The following is a 21,316-nucleotide window of genomic DNA, read 5'->3' as shown; positions in this document are numbered from 1 at the left end:
ATTATTTTCATTATAGAAACTGTGAGAAAACCAATCCACGTGAATATGAATAGAGACATAAAAATGCCCCTAAGAAAGCATGATATAGAACTTCCAATGTCGCCTCCCTCTGTACCATCTAACCTCTGCATTGATGATGTAGAAAACAAGTAGGTTTTAGCTAAGTTGTATATTATTAGGTATTTAACTGGGTCATTATTTACACTCTTTTTATTCATTGGAAAATGTACAAAGAATTTATCCTTCTAAGCTTCAGTTTTTATTTGTTTGGCTGTTATAATATTATTAAACTATTAAGACCTTTATCAGATGACCAGATGTCCACGCTGAGTTTTTTGTACACAGTTTCACTTTCTTTATCATAAAAATGTCTCTCTTGTAATAATATAATTTTTAGAAAACTCAGTAATATCATAACCCTGGAATGAAGAGAGTTACTTAGAGTTCCATATGTTTTCAAGTATTTGTGTAGAATAGTATGAATTTTAAGTAGATATAAAAAGATGGTCAATTTTATTGCCAGCTATATTTTTAACCTTAAAATTTTATTTTTGTTACTATATACTATCAAAGACTAAGCACCAAGGAAGAATTTGATCCAGTTCAGGTGAGTTTTTTTTTAATTTTATTAATTATTTTGACAATTGTGACATGCCACCAAATGATACAAATTTTTCAAATACTGGAGAAAATTATAGTCCTTAAAATTATTCTTTTAAAAGTTTTTAATGTAAGGAACCTATACATTAAGAATATTTTAACTGATTGCTTATGAGAAACAATTTGGAGTTCTGGTAAGGTAGACTAGGCCTACGTGTGCATAATATTTGATTCTGCTTGTTACTGACAGACTGCAAAGGATAATTCATTTGGAGATTCCTACTTTGGGTTCATGTGATCATCGAGCAATTCATCTCTTCAAACATAGTGATCAGATTATTTTATTTTACATCAAATTGTGATTTTCAATATTCACATTGTTCCTAAGATTATTTTTTAAAATATTGCAAATGATTATTTTTTAGCAAATAATTTTTAATTTAAACATTTTTATTTTTTTAAATTGAAGTATAGTTGATTTGCATGTCATGTTAGTTTCAGGTGTACAACACAGTGATTTAGTTATATATATATATATGTATGTATGTGTATATATATATATTCTCTTTCAGATTCTTTTCCCTTATAGGTTATTACAAAATATTGAGTGTATTTTTCTGTGCTCTACAGTAGGACTTGTTGATTATCCATTCTGTATATACTAGTATGTATACATTAATTCCAACTTCTTAATTTATCCCCCCCTTCCTTTCCACTTTGGTAACTGTAAGTTTGTTTTCTATGTCTGTGGGTCTATTTCTGTTTTGTAGATAAGTTCATTTGTATCTTTTTTTAAAAATTCCACATATAAGCTATATCATACGATATTTGTCTCTCTGTCTGACTTCACTTAGTCTGTTAATCTCTAGGTCTATCCATGTGGCTGCAAAATACATTATTTCATTCTTTTTTTATGGCTGAGTAATATTCCATTGTAACTATAAACCACATCTTCTTTATCCATTCATCTATTGGTAGACATTTAGGTTGCTTCCACATCTCAGCTATTGTAAATAGTGCTGCAAAGAACATTTGGGTGCATGTATCTTTTCGAATTATGGTTTTCCGCAGATATATGCCCAGGAGTAGGATTGCAGTATCATAGGGTAGCTCTATTTTTAGTTTTTAAGCAACCTTCATACTGTTCTCCAAAGTGGCTGTATCAATTTACATTCCTACCAACAGTGTGTAGGAGGGTTCCCTTTTCTCCACACCCTCTCCAGCATTTATTGTTTGTAGACTTTTTAATGGCCATTCTGACCAGTGCTGGGGTGATGCCTCATTGTAGTTTTGATTTTCATTTCTCAAATAATTAGCAATGTTGAGCATCTTTTCATGTGTCTTTTGTCTACCTGTATGTCTTTGGAGAAATGTCTATTTAGATCTACTACCCAGTTTTTGATAGGTTATTTGGTTTTTTTTGCTGTTGAGTTGTATGAGCTGTTTGTATATTTTGGAAATTAATCACTCATCAGTTGCATCACTTGCAAATATTTTCTCCCATTCTGTAGGTTGTCTTTTGATTTTTTTATGGTTTCCTTTGCTGCAAAAGCATTTAAGTTTAATTAGATCCAATTTGTTTATTTTTGGTTTTATTTCCATTATTCCAAGAGATGGCTCCAAAAAGATATTGGTGTGATTTATGTCAAAGAGTGTTCTGCCTATGTTTTCCTCTAGGAGTTTTACAGTATCCAATCTTACATTTAGGTCTTTAATCCATTTTGAGTTTATTTTTTACATTGTATTAGAGAATGTTGTAATTTCATTCTTTTACATGTAGCTGTCCAGGTTCCCCAGCACCACTTATTGAAGAGACTGCCTTTTCTCCATTGTATATTCTTGCCTCCTTTGTCATAGATTAATTAGCCATAGGTGCCTGGGCTTTCTATCCTGTTCCATTGATCTATATGTCTGTTTTTGTGCCAGTACCATATGTTTTGATTACTGTAGCTTTGTAGTCTGAAGTCAGGGAGCCTGATTACTCCAGCTCTGTTTTCCTTTCTCAAGATTGCTTTGGCTGTTTGGGGTCTTTTGTGTTTCCATACAAATTTTAAAAAATTTTGTTCTAATTCTGTGAAAAATTCCATTGGTAATTTGGTAAGGATGGCATTGAATCTGTAGATTGCCTTGGACAGTGCAGTCATTTTAACAACATTAATTTTTCCAATCCAGGAACATGGTGTTTCTTCCCAACTGTTTGTGTCACCTTGAGTTTCCTTCATCAGTGTCTTACAGTTTTCAGAGTACAGGTCTCCTTAGGTAGGTTTATTCCTAGATATTTTAATCTTTGTAATGCGATGGTAAATGGGATTATTTCCTTAATTTTTCTTTCTGATCTTTCATTGTTAGCCTACAGAAATGGAACAGATTTCTATGTATTAATTTTGTATCCTGCAACTTTACTGAATTCACTGATGAGCTCTAGTAGTTTTCTGGTAGCATCTTTAGGATTTTCTATGTATAGTGTCATGTCATGTGCAGTGACAGTTTTATTTCCTGTTTTCCAGTTTGGATTCCTTTTTATTTCTTTTTCTTCTCTGATTGCCATGGCTAGGACTTCTAAAACTGTGTTGAATAAATATCATATGATATAGCTTATGTTTGGAACTTAAAAAAAAAAGACAGAAACTGTGTCCACAAGAGTGGACATTCTTGTCTTGTTCCTGATCTTAGAGGAAATGCTTTCAGCTTTTCACTGTTGAGTATGATGTTATCTGTGGGTTTGTCATATATGGCCATTATTATGTTGAAGTATGTTCCCTCTATGACCACTTTCTGGAGAGTTTTTTATCATAAAGGGATGTTGAATTTTATCAAAACCTTTTTCTGTATTTATTGAGATGATCATATGGTTTTTATTCTTCAGTTTGTTAATGTGGTGTATCACACTGATTAATTTGTGGATATTGAAAAATCCTTGCATCCCTGGTATAAATCCTGCTTGATCATGGTGTATGATCCTTTTAATGTATTGTTGGATTCGATTTGCCAATATTTTGTTGAGGATTTTTGTATCTAAGTTCATCAGTGATATTGGCCTGTAATTTTCTTTTTTGGAGGTATCTTTGTCTGGTTTCTGTATCAGGGTGATGGTGGCCTCATAGAATGAGTTCGAAGTGTTCCTTTCTTTGCAATTTTTTGGAATAGTTGTGGAAGGGTAGATGTTAACCCGTCTTTAAATATTTGGCAGGATTCTCCTGTTAAGTCATCTGGTCCTGGACTTTTGTTTGTTGGGAGTTTTTAAATCACAGATTCAATTTCAGTACTTATGATTGGTCTGTCATATTTTCTGTTTCTTCTTGGCTCAGTCTTGGAAGATTGTACCTGTCTAAGAATTTGTACATTCCTTCTAGGTTGTCCATTTTCTTGGCATATAGTTGTTTGTAGCAGTCTCTTATGGTCCTCTGTATTTCTGTGGTGTTGGTTGTAACTTCTTTTTCATTGCTAATCTTATTGCTTTGGGTGCTCTCCCCTTTTTCTTTATGAGTCTGGCTAAAGGTTTATCAATTTTGTTTATCTTTTCAAAGGATCAGCTTTTAATTTCATTGATCTTTTCTATTGTTTTCTTGGTCTCTATCCCATTTATTTCTGCTCTGATCTTTATGATTTTTTTTCCTTCTACTAACTTTGGGTTTTGTTTGTTCTTCTCTCTGTAGTTGCTTCAGGTGTAAGGTTAGGTTGTTCGAGGTTTTTCTTGTTTCCTGAGGTAAGCTTGTATCACTATAAACTTCCCTCTTAGAACTACTTTTAGCAAATAAAATTTTAATGAATTAGAAAATGCACAGATTGTGATTAAAGCTTGAAATATTAAGGTCTAAGGCTATATTATTAATTACCCTTTCTTTCCTTTGAATTGCTAAAATTATGCTAGAGAAAGGTAACAACAGTGATACTAAAATCTCTTGAAAATCTTTTCACTTGTAATGTGGGTTAATGAAACTCAGGTTTCCCGTCTTTAGGAGATGGCATGTAGGAGAATGGGGCTTGAGGATGGAGGGGACCAAGTGTGATAAAGGCAAATGAAAAGGAGCTCTTAAGTATAATCTTAATTGATAACCTCTCTTGTCTTAATAAGTCTTGTCCATTACTGATGGGCTTGCCTTTCCTTGGGACTTTTTCTGCAACCCATGATCTTTTTGCACTTCTATTTTCACTTTCATCTTCTCTGGTTTTTACATTTTGGCAAATCAAATGATTGTATCTTCTTTCAAATAGTCATCACAAGTCATGGGCTCATATAGAATGTTTGAACCTCAATTCAACAGAACAGAAAACTGCAGTTTCATTCTACCATCTTTTTCAGCTGAATTATCTTCCAATAGAAATATTACAAAACTAAGTTTAATTCCCAGAATAGCACCTAGTCTTCAGAAAGTTGCATATGAAGAGAAGCAGGTATCTTTGGATCACGAGTTCTTAGCATTTTGATATTATTATATTTTTATGATATATTCCTTTCTCTTTTTATAGATTTAAAAATATTAGTTGTGAATTGCTATAGATATAGCTAAAATAACATATAAATTAAGTGTAATAGTTCCTCAAATGTCAAAAACTTAATTCTCTGCACTGTAGAAGATTATGAAAAACTGGAGTGTTCTTTAAAAATCTTTGAAAAACATCATTTTTTATAAAATTGATAGTGAAATTGAAAATCGTTCAGTGTGTTATATAGTAGTATCATTGTAATCACAGTAAACAGCTAGTTGGTGATGTCATGGTGGCCCGGTAGACATGTTATGGAAAGGCTCTTGTGAATAACAGTACATAATCTCAGTGATATCATAGTAGCCTGTTAAAGTATGAGTTGTGATGGCTTGATTCTTTTTATGATTTGTCAGATGACAACTGGTTATATGCACTTCAATTATAATTATACAAATATATTTATATAAAGATGTATAGTGCTAAAATATTGTTCAATCATTGTGCTCTAAAGTAAAAATACGAAAATGTCCAAAATTTAAAATTCTGAAATATATCTGCCATAGAACATACCAAGAAATAATTTTTTATTAAATTTATATAGAGTTTAAAAATAAAATTATTAAAGATTACTAATGTATAATGATAGGAAAATGGTTATATAAACACTGTCTTATTAACAGGAATATTTAGTTTTGAATTTCTCCCATTTTTAGCATGCAGTAGTTTTATGCCATGTTTATGTAGTTATTTTTAAATTAATTTATAATTATAAATTTATAAATTATAGTTATATATCATGCTATATTATAGTTATATATAATATATAACATGATTCAATTTTATTAAAGTATGTTTTCTGTTTTTCAGAAGAGAGAAAATGAAGTATTATGTTTCAGTGATATGTGTTAGCCTTTTTAATTTGAGCACCCAATAATTTTTGAAAGATGCAGTGAAAAACATCCAAGTACCCATTCAGTTTGTATTTTATAAGACTAAAACTTGCATCCTAGATCAGCTTATAACTCATCGTTATTCTGTGAAATAGTTTATAGGCTAGAGAATGAAATGCTCTGTAATCTCCTACTTATAGACTGCAGATTAGTGATTAGATAATCAGAGGGGTAAATAATGTTATTCTTAATATGACAGAAGAGAAAAAGAGAGTTTAATGTCCTGTCCAAGGCATATTGTCACATTATGACCTTTTAATGAAGTATTTAATAGTTTATTTGGAGGGATTTCAAGAAAAGTGAGAAGAATTAAAATGAAATTATATGATACAAAAGAAAATGAGTTGAAAAAACATGTTAGAAAAAAAAGTGGTCTGGGGCTCACTTCTCACTTCCCTAGAGAAGTAGTATTTGAGCCCATATATAATATTCCCTTCTCTTTTGATTTGTTTCTGAGTTCAAGGGATGCACCTTTGTCTCTGCATCTCTGTCACTGTCTCTCTGAGGCTGAGATGTGAGAAGTATTATCAGACTTTATTTTCAGCTCTCCCTCACTTCAGTCCTTTTTTTTTTTAAGACTTTCAGTATCTCTTTTTGTCTCCCCCTCTTTTTTTCCTATTTCTGTCACTGATTGTCTTTGGACTCGTCATTTCTATGTTTGATGACTTGTAGATAAATATATACCACAGATATAAACTATTATTGCTGGATAGATTAGTGCTGAGCCAATATAATATATTTATATGGTACTTTCCACATTAATAAATGGATTATCTCAACTGCTTTTCACAATAGTCTTCCAACACTTTCCCCATTTTGTATTCAATGATATTGATATTTGGAAATATTAAAGTAGCAGTATAAAATTACTCAGTAAATGGAAAAACAGATAAGTACAGCTGTTTTCTTGGGAGAAATAATGTATTTTTTGTCAGAGAAATTTAACTTTTACTTACTCAAGATCCTGGTGTACTGGGTATTTTTTTTTTTTTTTTTTGCGGTATGCGGGCCTCTCACTGTTGTGGCCTCCCCCGTTGCGGAGCACAGGCTCCGGACGCGCAGGCTCCGGACGCGCAGGCTCAGCGGCCATGGCCCACGGGCCCAGCCGCTCCGCGGCATATGGGATCCTCCCAGACCGGGGCACGAACCCGTATCCCCTGCATCGGCAGGCGGACTCTCAACCACTTGCGCCACCAGGGAGGCCCCTGGGTATTTTTTAAATCTTTTTTTTTAATCTCTGAGAAAATGTTTAGCTCACCATAGTATCAACCCTGTTATTTCAATAATTACTCAAATACTGATATTGCTTTCATTGTTATAACAGTATTTATTTTGTTTTCAATTAGGACACAGTTACTTTCTTTTAGACTAAAATAATACATTTTCGTATATATATGTTCACTTAAATGGCATTTGTGATAAATAATTTAACTTGTATATATGTACATTTACCACTTTGACAGGCTCTTCCTTTCTTTTTGCAGCTCAGTAATGTTAATTATTCTAATTCCTTGGTTTCTAAATTAAATGAAAGTCAAGATACTTTCAGTCCATCATATGCAACAGCACAATTTGGACCATTACTTGAAAGATTCAACAGGTAAGCAAAGATGTTGAATGTAATAAAGAATCTCTAGCATTCTTTCCTTGAATTATTAATTTAACTTTTAATAGATACAAATATTTTTTGTTAGAAATGTAAGCAGACCTAAATATTACTTCTAGAAAAAAAACACTATCAGTAAAATGTACCATTTCACTAAAACACTTATAAGTAATTATTTTCTAATGTGCACATTTACCTTTCATTTATTTATTTTAAAACATATTTGGGGCCAAAGTGTTTTGTACCTGTTTTATAATCTCCATGAATTACTTGTTTCTTTTGCTGTGCCGTAATCATATTAATTTCTTTTTCATATTTATGATAGTTGATCAGTGTCTTATTTTTATTTTCTAGATGTCTGTATATAAACCCTAGTTATTTGTTTTAAATCCATTGAACTTGTTAAAACAGTTTGAATTACTCTTGGTAATTGTGGTGAGAAACCTTGACTCTGTAATCCTACCCCAGTCTTCTTCATGTTAGTAAAAGGCAACACTATTCACTCAGCTGCTTAAGCCAAAATAAAAGTTGTCCTTGATTCCTTCCTTTTCTTCATCTTCCAATATACACTTCACCAACAAAGTATTGTCATTTCTGTATTCTAATAAACTTTAAAATTATTTACTAACATTTTCATCTCAAAGGGTTCCATCCCAGTCTAAGCAACCACTGCTTCTTGCCTGGAGAATTGTAATAGCTACAAAACAGTTCTTTTTGTTTTCTCTTTGTCCTGAGATTAATTTTTTTTACAACTTTATTAACGTATAATCAACATACAACAAAGTGAACTTATCTGAAATGTGCACTTCAATAAGTTTTGACCTGTGTTAAAAATAATGAACTTATTTATCATCTCCAGTAGTTTATTGGGCACCTTTGTAATCGCTTCTTCTGGTCACTTCACATCCCTTACTCTCGTCCCAAGACAACTACTGATCTGCTTTCTGTCACTATTGATTAGTCTTTAAGTGGCATCACACAATATGTTCTCCCTTTTTTTCATTTAGCTTTTTTCACTCAGCATAATTATTTTGAGATTCATCTATATTGTTTATTGTATGTATCAATAAGTCTGTTTCTTTTTATTGCTGAGTAGTATTCCATTGTATGGACATAGCATAATTTATTCTTCTGTTGATGGACATTTGGGTGTTTTTCTCCCAGTTTTGGCTATTCCAAATAAAGCTACTATGAACATTGATGCTGAAATCTTCATTTGGACATACGCTTTCATTTATTTTGGGTAAATATCTACAAGTGGAATAGCTGGGTCATATGGTAGGTGTATGTTTAACTTTTCAAGAAACTGACAGACTGTTTTCCCAAGTGATTTGTGTCATTTTTACATTCCCGTGAGCAATGAGTGAGAGTTCCATTTGCAACACATACTTGACAACACTTGGTACAATCAGTTTTTTTTAATTTATATCATTCTAGTCAACATGTAATGGTGTCTCATTGGGGTTTTAATTTTGCATTTCCCTAATAACTAATGATGTTGGCATCTTTTCATGTGCTTACTAGCCATTTATGTATCTTTGGTGAAATGCTTACCCTTTTCATTTTCTTAATGGTGTCTTTTTGACACCAAACTTTTTTATACAGGTTTTAATTTTGATGAAATCAAATTTATTCATTTTTTTATTTATGAATCATGCATATGGTGTCAAAGTTAACAAATCTTTGCCTAAGACAAGGCCAGGAAGATTGTCTCTTATGTTTTCTTCTGTCTTGTAGTTTTCAATCTAATATTTTTTAGTTAATTTTTATGTATGGTGTGAGGTAAGGATATAATTTCATCATTTGCATTTGTGGAAAGAGAAGAATAACTTTCCCCACTGAGTGCTTTGAGACTTTTGTTGAAAATTAATTGACCAAAAATATGTTTTTTTCCCCTGTAATCTCAATTCTGTTTTATTTATCAATCATGTCTATCTTTGTTTGTCACACTGTATACTAAAGCTTTAGTATAAGTTTTGAAATTGGGACTTGTATTAGTCCTCCAATTTGTTCTTCTTTTTCAAAAATGTCCCTTTGCATTTTCATATAAGTTTTAGGATCAGCCGGTCAGTTTCTTGGGAAAAAAAAGTTTAATTGGATTTTTATAGGGATTGTGTTGAATCTATAGATCAATTTGGGAGAAATTTTAACATTTTAACAATAAAATTTAACAATTTTAACAAAGTGATTCTTCCAATCCATGAGCATGAAACGTTCCTCCTAATCGATTTTTTGTATGTCATAGGAGCTTTCTTCTTAATAGCCCCAAATTTCAACTAACCCAGAAGTCCATTAAGAATAGAATATTATATAATATTCATATAATGGAATACTACACGGAAAAGAAAAAGAATGGACTGCTAATATATGTAATAGCAAGCAAGAACATGAATAAGTCTCAACACAAAAAGAGAACCATTGTGTAATTCAATTTAAATGAAGCTCAAAGACAGGCTAAAATAATGTATAGCAACAGTAATCAGAATGGTGGTTACTTTTCAGAGGTATGGACTTGGAGGGACATGAGAGAGCCTTCCAGTGTGTTTGAAGAGTGTTTTTCTTTCTCTCCAGCTTTAATGACATAACTGACAATTAAAAATTATGTATATTTAAAGTATTCACTGTGATGATTTAATATACATACACATTTTGAAATGATTACCACAATCAAGCTAATTAACACATCCATCACCTCACATAGTTACCATTATATGTATGTGTGGAAAGACCACTTAAGATCTACTCTGTTAACAAATTTCCAGTGTAAATATAGTATTAAGAACTATAGTCACCATGCTGTACACTAGATCCCCAGAATTTATTCATCTTATAACTAGAAATTTGTACCCTTTGACCAATATTTCCCATTTCTCTCACTTCCCAGCCCCTGGCAACCACCATTCTACTCTCTGCATTTTTGAGTTTGGCTTTTTAGAGCCTACATATAAGTAAGATCATACAGTATTTGTCTTTCTGTGTCTGACTTTTCACTTAGCAAAATATCCTCCATGTTCTTTCATGTTGTCACAAATAGAAGGATTTTTTTTTTTGCAGTATACGGGCCTCTCACTGCTGTGGCCTCTCCTGTTGTGGAGCACAGGCTCCGGACGCGCAGGCTCAGCAGCCATGGCTTATGGGCCCAGCTGCTCCGTGGCATGTGGGATCTTCCCGGACCAGGGCACGAACCTGTGTCCCCTGCATCGGCAGGAGGACTCTCAACCACTGTGCCACCAGGGAAGCCCAGGATTTTCTTTTTATGGCTGAATAATATTCCATTTTATTTAATCTTCTTTAATTTTTCTCAGTAATTTACAGTAGTTTTCAATGTATAAGCCTCATGGTTACATTGTTAAATTTATTCCTACATATTTAATTCTTTTTATGCTGTTGTGATTGGAATTATTTCCTTTTTTTAAGTTTTATTGAAGTATAGTTGATTTATACTGTGTTAATTTCTGCTGTACAGCAAAGTGACTCAGTTATACACACACACATATATATGTGTATATACCTACATACATATATATATATATATATATATATACACACACACACATATATATTCTTTTTCATATTCTTTTCCATTATGGTTTATCACAGGATATTGAATATAGTGCCCTGTTCTGTACAGTAGGACCTTGTTGTTTATCCATCCTATATATAATAGTTTGCATCTACTAATCCCAAACTCCTAATCCTTTCCACACCCCAGCGCCCCTTTGGCAACCACCAGTCTGTTCTCTATGTCTGTGAATCTGTTTCTGTTTCATAGATATGTTCATTTGTGTCATATTTTAGATTCCACATATAAGTGATATCATATGGTATGTCTCTTTCTGACTTACTTTACTTAGTGTGATAATCTCTAGGTCCATCCTTGTTGTTCCAAGTGGCATTATTTTATTCTTTTTTATGGCTGACTGATATTCCATTATATATATATATATATATCTTAATCCATTCATCCATCAGTGGACATTTAAGTTGTTTCCATGTCTTGGCTATTGTAAATAGTGCTGCTCTGAATATAGGGGTGCAGGTATCTTTCTGAAGTATATTTTTTTCTGGGTATATGCCCGGGAGTGGGATTGCTAGATCATATGGCAACTATATTTTTAGGTTTTTTGAGGAACCTCCATACTGTTTTCCAGAGTGGCTGTACCAAATTACATTCCTACCAATAGCGTAGGAGGGTTTCCTTTTCTCCACAACCTCTCCAGCATTTATTTGTAGCCTTTTTAATGATGGGCATTCTGAATGGTGTGAGGTTATACTTCATTGTAGTTTTGATTTGCATTTCACTAAGAATTAGCAATGTTGAGCATATTTTCGTGTGCCTATCAGCCATATGTGTGTCTTCTTTGGAGAATTGTCTATTTAGGTCTTCTGCCCATTTTTTGATTGGGTTATTTTGTTGTTGTTGTTACTGAATTGTAGGAGCTGTTTGTATATTTTGGAAATTAAGCCCTTGTCAGTTGTATCATTTGCAAATATTTTCTCCTAATCCATAGGTTGTCTTTTTGTTTTGCTTATGGTTTCCTTTGCTGTGCAAAAGCTTACAAGTTTGATTAGGTCCCATTTGTTTATTTTTGCCTTTATTTCTATTGCCTTGGGAGACTGACCTAAGAAAACGCTGGTACAATTTATGTCAGAGAATGTTTTAACTATGTTCTCTACTCAGAGTTTTACGGTGTCTTGTCTTATATTTAACTCTTTAAACCATTTTGAGTTTATTTGTGTGTATGGTGTGAGGGTGTGTTCTAACTTCATTTATTTACATGTGGCTGTCCAAATTCCCCAAAACCACTTGCTGAAGAGACTGTCTTTTATTGTGTATTCTTTCCTCCTTTGTCAAAGACTAATTGTCCGTAAGTTTGTGAGTTTATTTCTGGGCTCTCTATTATGTTCCATTGATCCGTATGTCTGTTTTTGTGCCAATACCACACTGTTTTGATTACTGTAGCTTTGTAATATTGTCTGAAGTCTGGGAGGGTCATGTCTCCTGCTCTGTTTTTTTTTCTCAGGATTGTTTTGGCAATTCTGGGTCTCCCATGGTTCCATATAAATTTTAGGATTATTTGTTCTAGTTCTGTGAAAAATGTCATGGGTAATTTGATAGGGATCACATTAAATCTGTAGATTGCTTTGGGTAGTGTGGCCATTTTAACAGTGTTCTTCCATTCCAAGAACATGGGGTATCTTTCCATTTCTTTGCATTATTTTCAAGATTTCCTTTATTAATGTTTTGTAGTTCTCAACATATGTCTTTCACCTCCTTGGTGAGGTTGATTCCTAAGTTTTGGGTTTTTTTAATGTGATTTTAAAAGGTATTGATTTTTTTACATTCCCTTTCTGATATTTCATTGTTAGTATAAAGAAGTCCAACTGATTTCTGTATGTTAATCTTGTATCCTGCTACCTTGCTGAATTTATTTGTCAATTCTGGTGGTTTTTGTATGAGTCTTTAGGGTTTTCTATATATAATATCATGTCATCTGCATATAAGGACAATTTTACCTCTTCCCTACCAATTTGAATACCTTTTATTTCTTTTTCTTTTCTGATTGCTGTGGCTAGGTCTTCCAATACTATGTTGAAGAGAAGTGATGAGTGTGAGCATCCTTGTCTTGTTCCACATTTTAGCAGGAAGGCTTTCAGCTTTTCACCATTGAGTATTATATTGGCTGTGGGTTTGTCATAAGAAGCTTTTATTATGTTGAGATATGTTCCCTCTATACCCACTTTCATAAGGGTTTTTATCATTAATGGGTGTTGAATTTTATCAGATTCTTCTTCTGAATCTATTGAGATGATCATGTGGTTTTTATCTTTTCTTTGGTTGATGTGGTGTATCACATTGATTAATTTGCATATGTTTAACCATCCTTGTGACCCTGGGATGAATCCAACTAGGTCATGGTGTATGATCTTTTTATGTGTTGTTGGATTTGGTTTGCTAATATTTTGTTGAAACTTTTTGCATCTATAGTCATCAAAGATATTGGCCTGTAATTTTCTTTTTACTAAAATACCAGTGGGTCAAAGATGAAATCAAGGAAGAAATTTTAAAATGCCTTGAGGCAAGTCACAATGAAAACACAACCAAACAAAATCTATGGGATGCAGTAAAAGCAGTTCTTAAAGGGAAGTTCATAGCAGTACAGGTCTTCTTTAAGAAACAAGACAAATGTCAAATAAACAACCTAACCCACCACCTAAAAGAGTTAGAAAAAGAAGAACAAACAAAACCTAAAGTTAGCAGAAGGAAGCAGATAATAAAAATCAGAGAGGAGATAAATAAAATAGAGATTAAAAACAATAGAAAAAAATCAGTATAATCAACAGTTGCTTCTTTGAAAGGGTAAACAAAATTGACAAACCTCTGGCCAGGCTCACAAAGAAAAGAGAGAAGACCCAAATAACGAAAATAAGAAATGAAAGGAGAAATCATAACTGATACCACAGAAATACAAAAATCCATAAGAGATTACTATGAACAATTATATGCCAACAAATTTGACAACCTAGAAGAAATGGACAACTTTCTAGAAACATACAGCTTGCCAAGACTGAGTCAAGAAGAAAAAGATAACTTGAACAGACCAATCACTAGAAATGAAATAGAATCTGTAATTAAAAAAACAAAAACAAGAAACAGCTCCCTACAAACATAAGTCCAGGACCTGTTGGCTTTACAGGTGAATTCTACCAAACATACAAAGAAGAACTTATACTGATCCTTCTCAAACTCTTCCAAAAGATTGAAGAGGAAGGAACATTCCCAAAGACATTCTATGAAGCCATCACCATCACTCTGATACCAAAACCAGACAAAGACACTGCCAAAAAAGAAAATTACAGGCCAATATCTTTGCAATTATTTTGTTAATATTATTTTTGGATTATTTATTGCTAGTATATAGTTATACAATTTTGTATATTGAAATTGTATCCTTTGACCTTGCTGTATTATTAGTTCTACTAGTAGTTTTATGAGTTCTTTAGGATTTTCACCATATTGGATTATGCTGTCTATAAATATAGATATTTTTGCCTTTCCCCTTTCAATCTGAATGCCTTTTGCTTCTTTTTGTTGCCTGACTGCAGTGACTTGAACCTCTAATACAGTGCTGAATAGCAGTGGCAAGAGTGAGCATGTTTACATTGTTCCAAGTCTTAGGGAAAAAACATTTAGCCTTTCACTATTAAGAATGATATTAGGGCTTCCCTGGTGGCACAGTGGTTGAGAGTCCGCCTGCCGATGCAGGGGACACGGTTTGTGCCCTGGTCCAGGAGGATCCCACATGCCGCGGAGCGGCTGGGCCCTTGGGCCATGGCCGCTGAGCCTGCACATCCGGAGCCTGTACTCTGCAATGGGGGAGGCCACAACAGTGAGAAGCCCGTGTACCGAAAAAAAAAAAAAAGAATGATATTAGTTTTAGGTTTTTCATAGGTGCCCTTTGTCAGGTTGCCCTCTATTCCTAGTTTATTGAAAGTTTTTATCATGGATTTTTGCCAAATGCTCATTCTGTGTCCCTTGAGATTATCATGTAGTTTTTTTTCTTTATTAATATATATGATATATTACCTTATTTTCAAGTGTTAAACCACCTTGCCTTCCTGTGATAAAGGCTACTTAATTATGTTACATAACCCATTTCATAAAATGCTGGATTTATTTTGCTAATTTTTTTAATGGTTTTTATATCTATATTCATGTGAAATATTGGTCTGAATTTTTCTTTTCTTGTGATATCTTTGTCTGGCTTTGGTAACAGAGTAATACTCCTGAGTTCATAGAACAAGTTGGAAAGCATTTCCTCCTCTATTTAATGGAAGAATTTGTGGAGGATTGGTTATTTCTTCTTTAAGTATTTTTGCACCTGGGCTTTTCTTAGTGGGAAGACTTTTAACTAATAATTCTTTTTATTTTTAGTTGTTATAGGTCTAATCAGATTTTAAAATTTCTTCTTGAGTACTTTAAAATTTCTTCTTGAGTACCTTGTGTTACTGTGTGTTGTATAATTTGTTAGCATGTAATTTGTTTGCATAAAGTTGTTCATAGTATTCCCTTGAAGTCCTTTTAATTTCTATAAGGTAAGTGTTGTTATCCTTGTTTAACCTGTTTAATTCCAGACCTGTGTCTTTTCTACTTTTTTTCTTGGTCAGTATAACTAAATATTTGCTAATTTTATTTGCTGAGTTTTATCAATTTTCTCTATTCTATTGATTTCTGCCCTAATGTTTATGATTTTCTTTTTCTACTTACTTTGGATTTAGTTTGGCCTCCTTTTTTTTCTAGTTTCTTAAGGTGTAAGCTTAATTATTGATTTGATATTTTTCTTCTCTTCTAATATAGACATTTAAAGCTGTAAAGCAGTGCTTAGAGGTCAACCAATGATTAGTTGGAGGTTGTGTTTAAACATCTTGAGCTAATAAGACTTCCTCCTGGGCATAAGACCTTACATCTTATGTTCATTACTGAGGAGTTCTTTTTGTGGGAATGTTTATTTTTTACTATAAATTTCATTTCTTACTAGATACAGGCTAGTCAGATTATTTTTAGTGAGATTTGATAATTTGTATTGAATAAAAAAGGTATTCATTTAATCTGTTGTAGAATTTATTGACTTCAAGTTATTCATAATATCCCCTTATAATGCATTTAACATCTTTAACATCTGTAGTGATGTCTTTTCTCTTATTGATAACATCTTCTCCCTTTTTTCTCCTGATGATTCTGATTAGGGACTTACCAATTTTACTTATCTTCTAAACAAATTAACTTTCAATTTCACATATTTCTTATTTTTCTAGTATTCATTGAATTCGGCTTTTATTTCCATTTGTCTATTTAATTTGGATTTAATTTACTCTTTTATTTTCTGGTTTCTTAAGGTGAAAGCTGAGGTCATTGATTTGAGACCATTTTTTCTTTTCTGTGTGTGTGTGTGTGTGTGTGTGTGTTTAGTGATATCAATTTCCCATTAACCACTGCTTTTGCTATATCCTACAAGTTTGATATGTTTTATTTTAATTTTCATTCAGTTAAAAATAATTCTAATTTTCCTTTTGATTTCATTTACAATCCATGAATTATTTAGAAGTTTGTTGTTTGGTTCCTAGAAACCTCAAGGCTTTTCTGTTATCTTTCTAAATTAAGTATATTGTGGACAAGGAAGATGCTTTATGTGATTTGAATCCTTTCAAATTTATTGAGATGTATTACTGTTAAGAATATCGTTTACATTTAATGTGACAATTGATATGGTTGGGTTTAAGTCTGTTCTCTTGCTATTTGTTTTTTATTTGTCCCATATAATTTTGTTCCCCTTCCTTCTTTTTCTGCCTTTTGAGTATTTTCTATGACTTAATTTATCCCTTTTGTTGGCTTATTAGATATAACTCTGCTTTTTGTTTTTCAGTGATTGCTTTAGATTTTATAGTATATATTTAATTTATCATGGACTGTCTTCAGGTTATATTATGCCAATTCAAATATAATATGAGACTTATAATGGTATGCTTCTATTTCTTTCCTTTAGCCTTTGTGTTGTTGTATTCATACATTTTACATATATATATATATGTTATAAATCCATTATTCTTTTTGTTTTAGAGAGAGTTAAAAAATAAGAAAACAATTTTTTATATTTAGTTCAAATTTATCATTTTTGTGGTCTTCATTATTTTGTGCAGATCTAGATTTACATCTGGTGACATTTTCCTTCTGTTTAAAAGACTTTCTTTAACTTTTTTTTTTTTTTTTTTGGTGGTATACGGGCCTCCCACTGTCATGGGCTCTCCTGCTGCGGAGCACAGGCTCTGGATGCGCAGGCCCAGTGGCCATGGCTCACAGGTCTAGCCGCTGCGCGGCATGTGGGATCCTCCCGGACCGGAGCATGAACCTGCATCCCCTGCATCGGCAGGCAGACTCTCAACCACTGTGCCACCAGAGAAGCCCAACATTTTTTATAGTGTGGGTCTGCTGGTGATTAATTCATCTCTTGTATATTTTTAAGTCTTTATTGTTCTCTTCTTTTTGAAAAATGTCTTTGAGTACCATTGTTTCCAACTAGAAGTTTGCTGTCATTTTTATCTTAATATCTGTGTATATATAATATACAATTTTCTCTGTTTTTAAGATTTTTCATCATGGATTCTCTACTACAGATTTTCTACTGTGGATTTCTCCCCATTAGGATTAGGATGTTTGTTTCCTATTTCTTGTGTTTGGGCTGTGTTGAGCTTCTTGGATCTGTGGACTTATTGTTTTTACAAAATTTGGAAAAAGTTCAGTCATTAATTTTTCAAATATTTTTTCTGATGCCTCTCCTCTCTTCTTTGGGATCCCAAATAATATGTAAAGTAGTCCAACTGAAGTTTTGTAACAGTTTGCTGATGCTCTGTTTATTTTCCATTTTTTTCCTCTCCTTTCATTTTATATATATTGTTAGATCTTCAAATTCACTAATTGTATCTTCTTTGGTATCTAATACTTGTAAATTTATTCAGTGTATTTTTCATCTCTAGAAGTTTGATTTAACTCTTTATTTTCCTTGTATCTATTCAATATGTTCAATCTTTCCTTTAGCTTCTTGATATAGGGAATATAGTTAGGATAACTCTTTTAATGTCTTTGTCTATAAATTATATCATTTTGTGTCATTTCTTAGTCTATTTCTAATAACTGATTTTCCTCCTCATTACAGATTGTAACTTTCTGCTTCTTTGCATTCTTGAGAATTTTGTTTAGATTCTATACATTGTGAATTATCTTTTTGGTTTCTGGAAATCTTGTAATCCTATAGATCATCTTAAGCTTTGTTCTGGGATACAGTTTAGTTACTTGGAAGTAGTATGATTTTATTGAGGGTTGCTTTAAACTTTGTTAAGCAGGACCAGATACACCTTCAGTCTATGGTTAATTTGCCCTCTGCTGAGGCTATACTCCTCTGAGTCCTCTCCAATTTCCTTTGAATTACAAGGTTTTCCACTCTGGTTGATGAGAACACAAAATTTTCCCATCCTTGTGTGAGTTCCTGGAATTGTTCCATGTTCTCATGTTGGGTGGTTCTTTTCCCAGCCTTGACTAATTGCTTCATATGTATGTGCTGGTCAGTACTTGGTTAAAGATTTGAGAACTCTCTGTAGATCTCTGGGGCTTCCTCTTTTTTTTTTTTTTTTTTTTTTGTGGTACGCAGGCCTCTCACTGCTGTGACCTCTCCCACTGTGGAGCACAGGCTCCAGACGCTCAGGCTCAGTGGCCATGGCTCATGGGCCCAGCCGCTCCGTGACATGTTGGATCCTCCCGGACCGGGGCACGAACCCACATCCCCTGCATCAGCAGGCGGACTCCCAACCACTGTGCCACCAGGGAAGCCCCTGGAGCTTCCTCTTTTTGAAACACCCTCCTTCATGGTACTCTGCCCTGTGAACTCTATTTTCTGTAGTCTCCCTGAACCCCCAGCCCTATTTCCTCAAGAAGGGTAATCTGTGGGCTCTGACTAGGTTTCCCCTACAAGTATTCAAGTATTCTGTGGCTTAGATACACTCTCAAGGTATTAAGCTAGGAGCAGTTATAGGGTTCATTTGATTTGTTTTCTCTCTCTCAGGGATCATTATCCTGTGCTACCTGATGGACCATGTCTGAAAATCATTGTCTTATGTATTTTTGTCTAGTTCTTTAATTTGGTCAGTTGGGAGGATAAATCTGATCCTTTTCACTTCATTTGGGTAGTCAGAAGACCTGAAATTCATATGCACCCAGCAACCAGACGGATATTTTCCAAGGCAGAAAGCAGTTGATTTTACTTTTGTACTTGGAACCTTTGAATGTTTCTTATTGCTCTTTTCAGAAATAAAGCTTTGCATGATTTTTGGCCCTTTTGTACCTTTTAAGCCTTAAGTCATAAGTTTTCTTTTACTGATTCTAATCTAGCTTTTATTCCTCTTCTTTTCATTTCCCAAACATACTGCAGACCTTGCATTTGTTATTATTCCATTCCCCAGGGTGTGCTTACTCCTTTCTTCACATGTCTAACCATTCTGTACTTTTAGCTTATTTATCACTTCCTTATTAGGGACTTTCCTGACCAAACTATCTGAAACAGGACCTCCAACATGTTATTCCATCACGTGATTTTGTAGCAGTTGTAAAGGCACTATAATTATCTTTATTTGTTTAAGTCTTTATTTCTTTTATTCATTGTACTTATTCATGGTTAATTATCTTATTTGTTTAATATATTTGTTCTCTAGAATATAAGCTGTATTGTCTCCTTACCACATAGTAGGCATACATTAAATATCTATTGAATACTCTTTATTTAGATAATAAATTTATCCCTATTTTGGTACATAATTTTCATGAATTTTATATTTATCTATAGGAAAAATTAAATTGTTAAAGAAACTGGATGGATTTATCTTAATAAGACTTTAAAATTTTTAGCATAATTTCCCTCTGTCATTTGTACAAGTAACAATTCTTCCCAACATTTGGTCCCCAACTCAAATGCTACCTGCCTGATTTTTCTCAATCAAAAGAATTTCTTCTTTCTATGTACTATAGTAACAATTTACTGTAGGATAGCACTTTTCACTTTCTAATTTTTTCTTGCCTCTTCTAGACTATTTCTTGTGAGCAATGACTGTGCACTATACACTTCTGTATTGCCCACATCTTTTGAGTTAGTGATTATCCTGAGTCTGAATGCTTAATATACCCCTTTAAAATGATGATTTACATTTTGTAGTATGTTTTCTAACTTACTAAGTGCTTTTAAATTTATTTTCTCATTTAGTGTAATAGAAATTTCTCTGGTGTTAATAGTGTATATTATTGCATACTATAGGTTATGCCTTTTGGTAATAACAGAGTAGCATTTTTCTGCCCAAAATACCAATAAAACCCGTATTGAGAAATAATGTAGGATCATGATCTGTGTGCATTCATGGATAAAACATCTCTCTCTCCTTAATACCAAACTGAAATATTTTATCTCTCTGTCCACAACACATGGTGCACTGCCTAGAACAGAGTAGGTGTACTCACTTATTAAATATTTAATAAATTAATTATAAATAAAATTGGAACTCAATCAGAGTTTCAGCAGTCTATGTTTTTTCTAAATTTCTTTGGTACCTCCCATCTCTGGAACAAAACCAACCCCAAGTAAATTTGTAGATAGTCAGAGGCAACAAAATTCATAATACCTTGATTTCTAATTACTTTCCATGATAACTTTGATTCTTTAATACAAGTTGGACATAACTTAGAATTATGATTTATAATAATTTATAATAATTATGCATTAGAAGGGAATTTGCAAGCTATCTTGTCTAACATTTTCATCTAATACATCTTATCTCTTGGCTTTATTACTTACGTATGCATTTGTAGTTATATTGCTATTCCTTGGTAACTTCAGAGACAGTTTGTTAGGTTGAGTTCCTTGTTAGGTTGAGAAATATCTGATTTAATGTTCTCATAACAATTTTATTTGGCATTTTAACACTAAGAGTAATTATTTTCTCTGAACAGTCTTCAAAGTGTCTTTCTCTGGTTAAATGGAGTGGCATTTATGTACAGTGTTTGCCTAGGTAATTCTCTAGACGTTATTACGGAAGACACTATAGATTGGTCATATTTTGTTTTGTTAATAAAACAGTAAATTGAACCACATACTAATTTTTCATGTTGCAGTACTAAACTAAGTGTAGATTATAT

At 33.0% G+C, this 21,316-nt stretch overlaps 1 protein-coding gene across 1 annotated transcript in view; it reads left to right on the top strand.

Annotated features, from left to right (window-relative positions):
- Positions 1 to 21,316, top strand: part of REDIC1 (regulator of DNA class I crossover intermediates 1) — a 72,039-nt gene that overhangs the window by 8,915 nt on the left and 41,808 nt on the right. Inside the window, 4 exon segments of the mRNA XM_060114200.1 lie at positions 17 to 149; positions 559 to 607; positions 4,816 to 4,995; positions 7,463 to 7,578. Of these exon segments, the coding sequence (XP_059970183.1) occupies positions 17 to 149; positions 559 to 607; positions 4,816 to 4,995; positions 7,463 to 7,578 (478 nt within the window).

The sequence above is a fragment of the Mesoplodon densirostris genome, chromosome 11 (genome assembly GCF_025265405.1).
Source record: "Mesoplodon densirostris isolate mMesDen1 chromosome 11, mMesDen1 primary haplotype, whole genome shotgun sequence".
In the NCBI taxonomy this organism is placed as follows: Eukaryota; Metazoa; Chordata; class Mammalia; order Artiodactyla; family Ziphiidae; genus Mesoplodon; species Mesoplodon densirostris.
The sequence above is the reverse complement of the archived record's forward strand: the minus strand, read 5'-3'. Positions and strand labels throughout refer to the sequence as shown.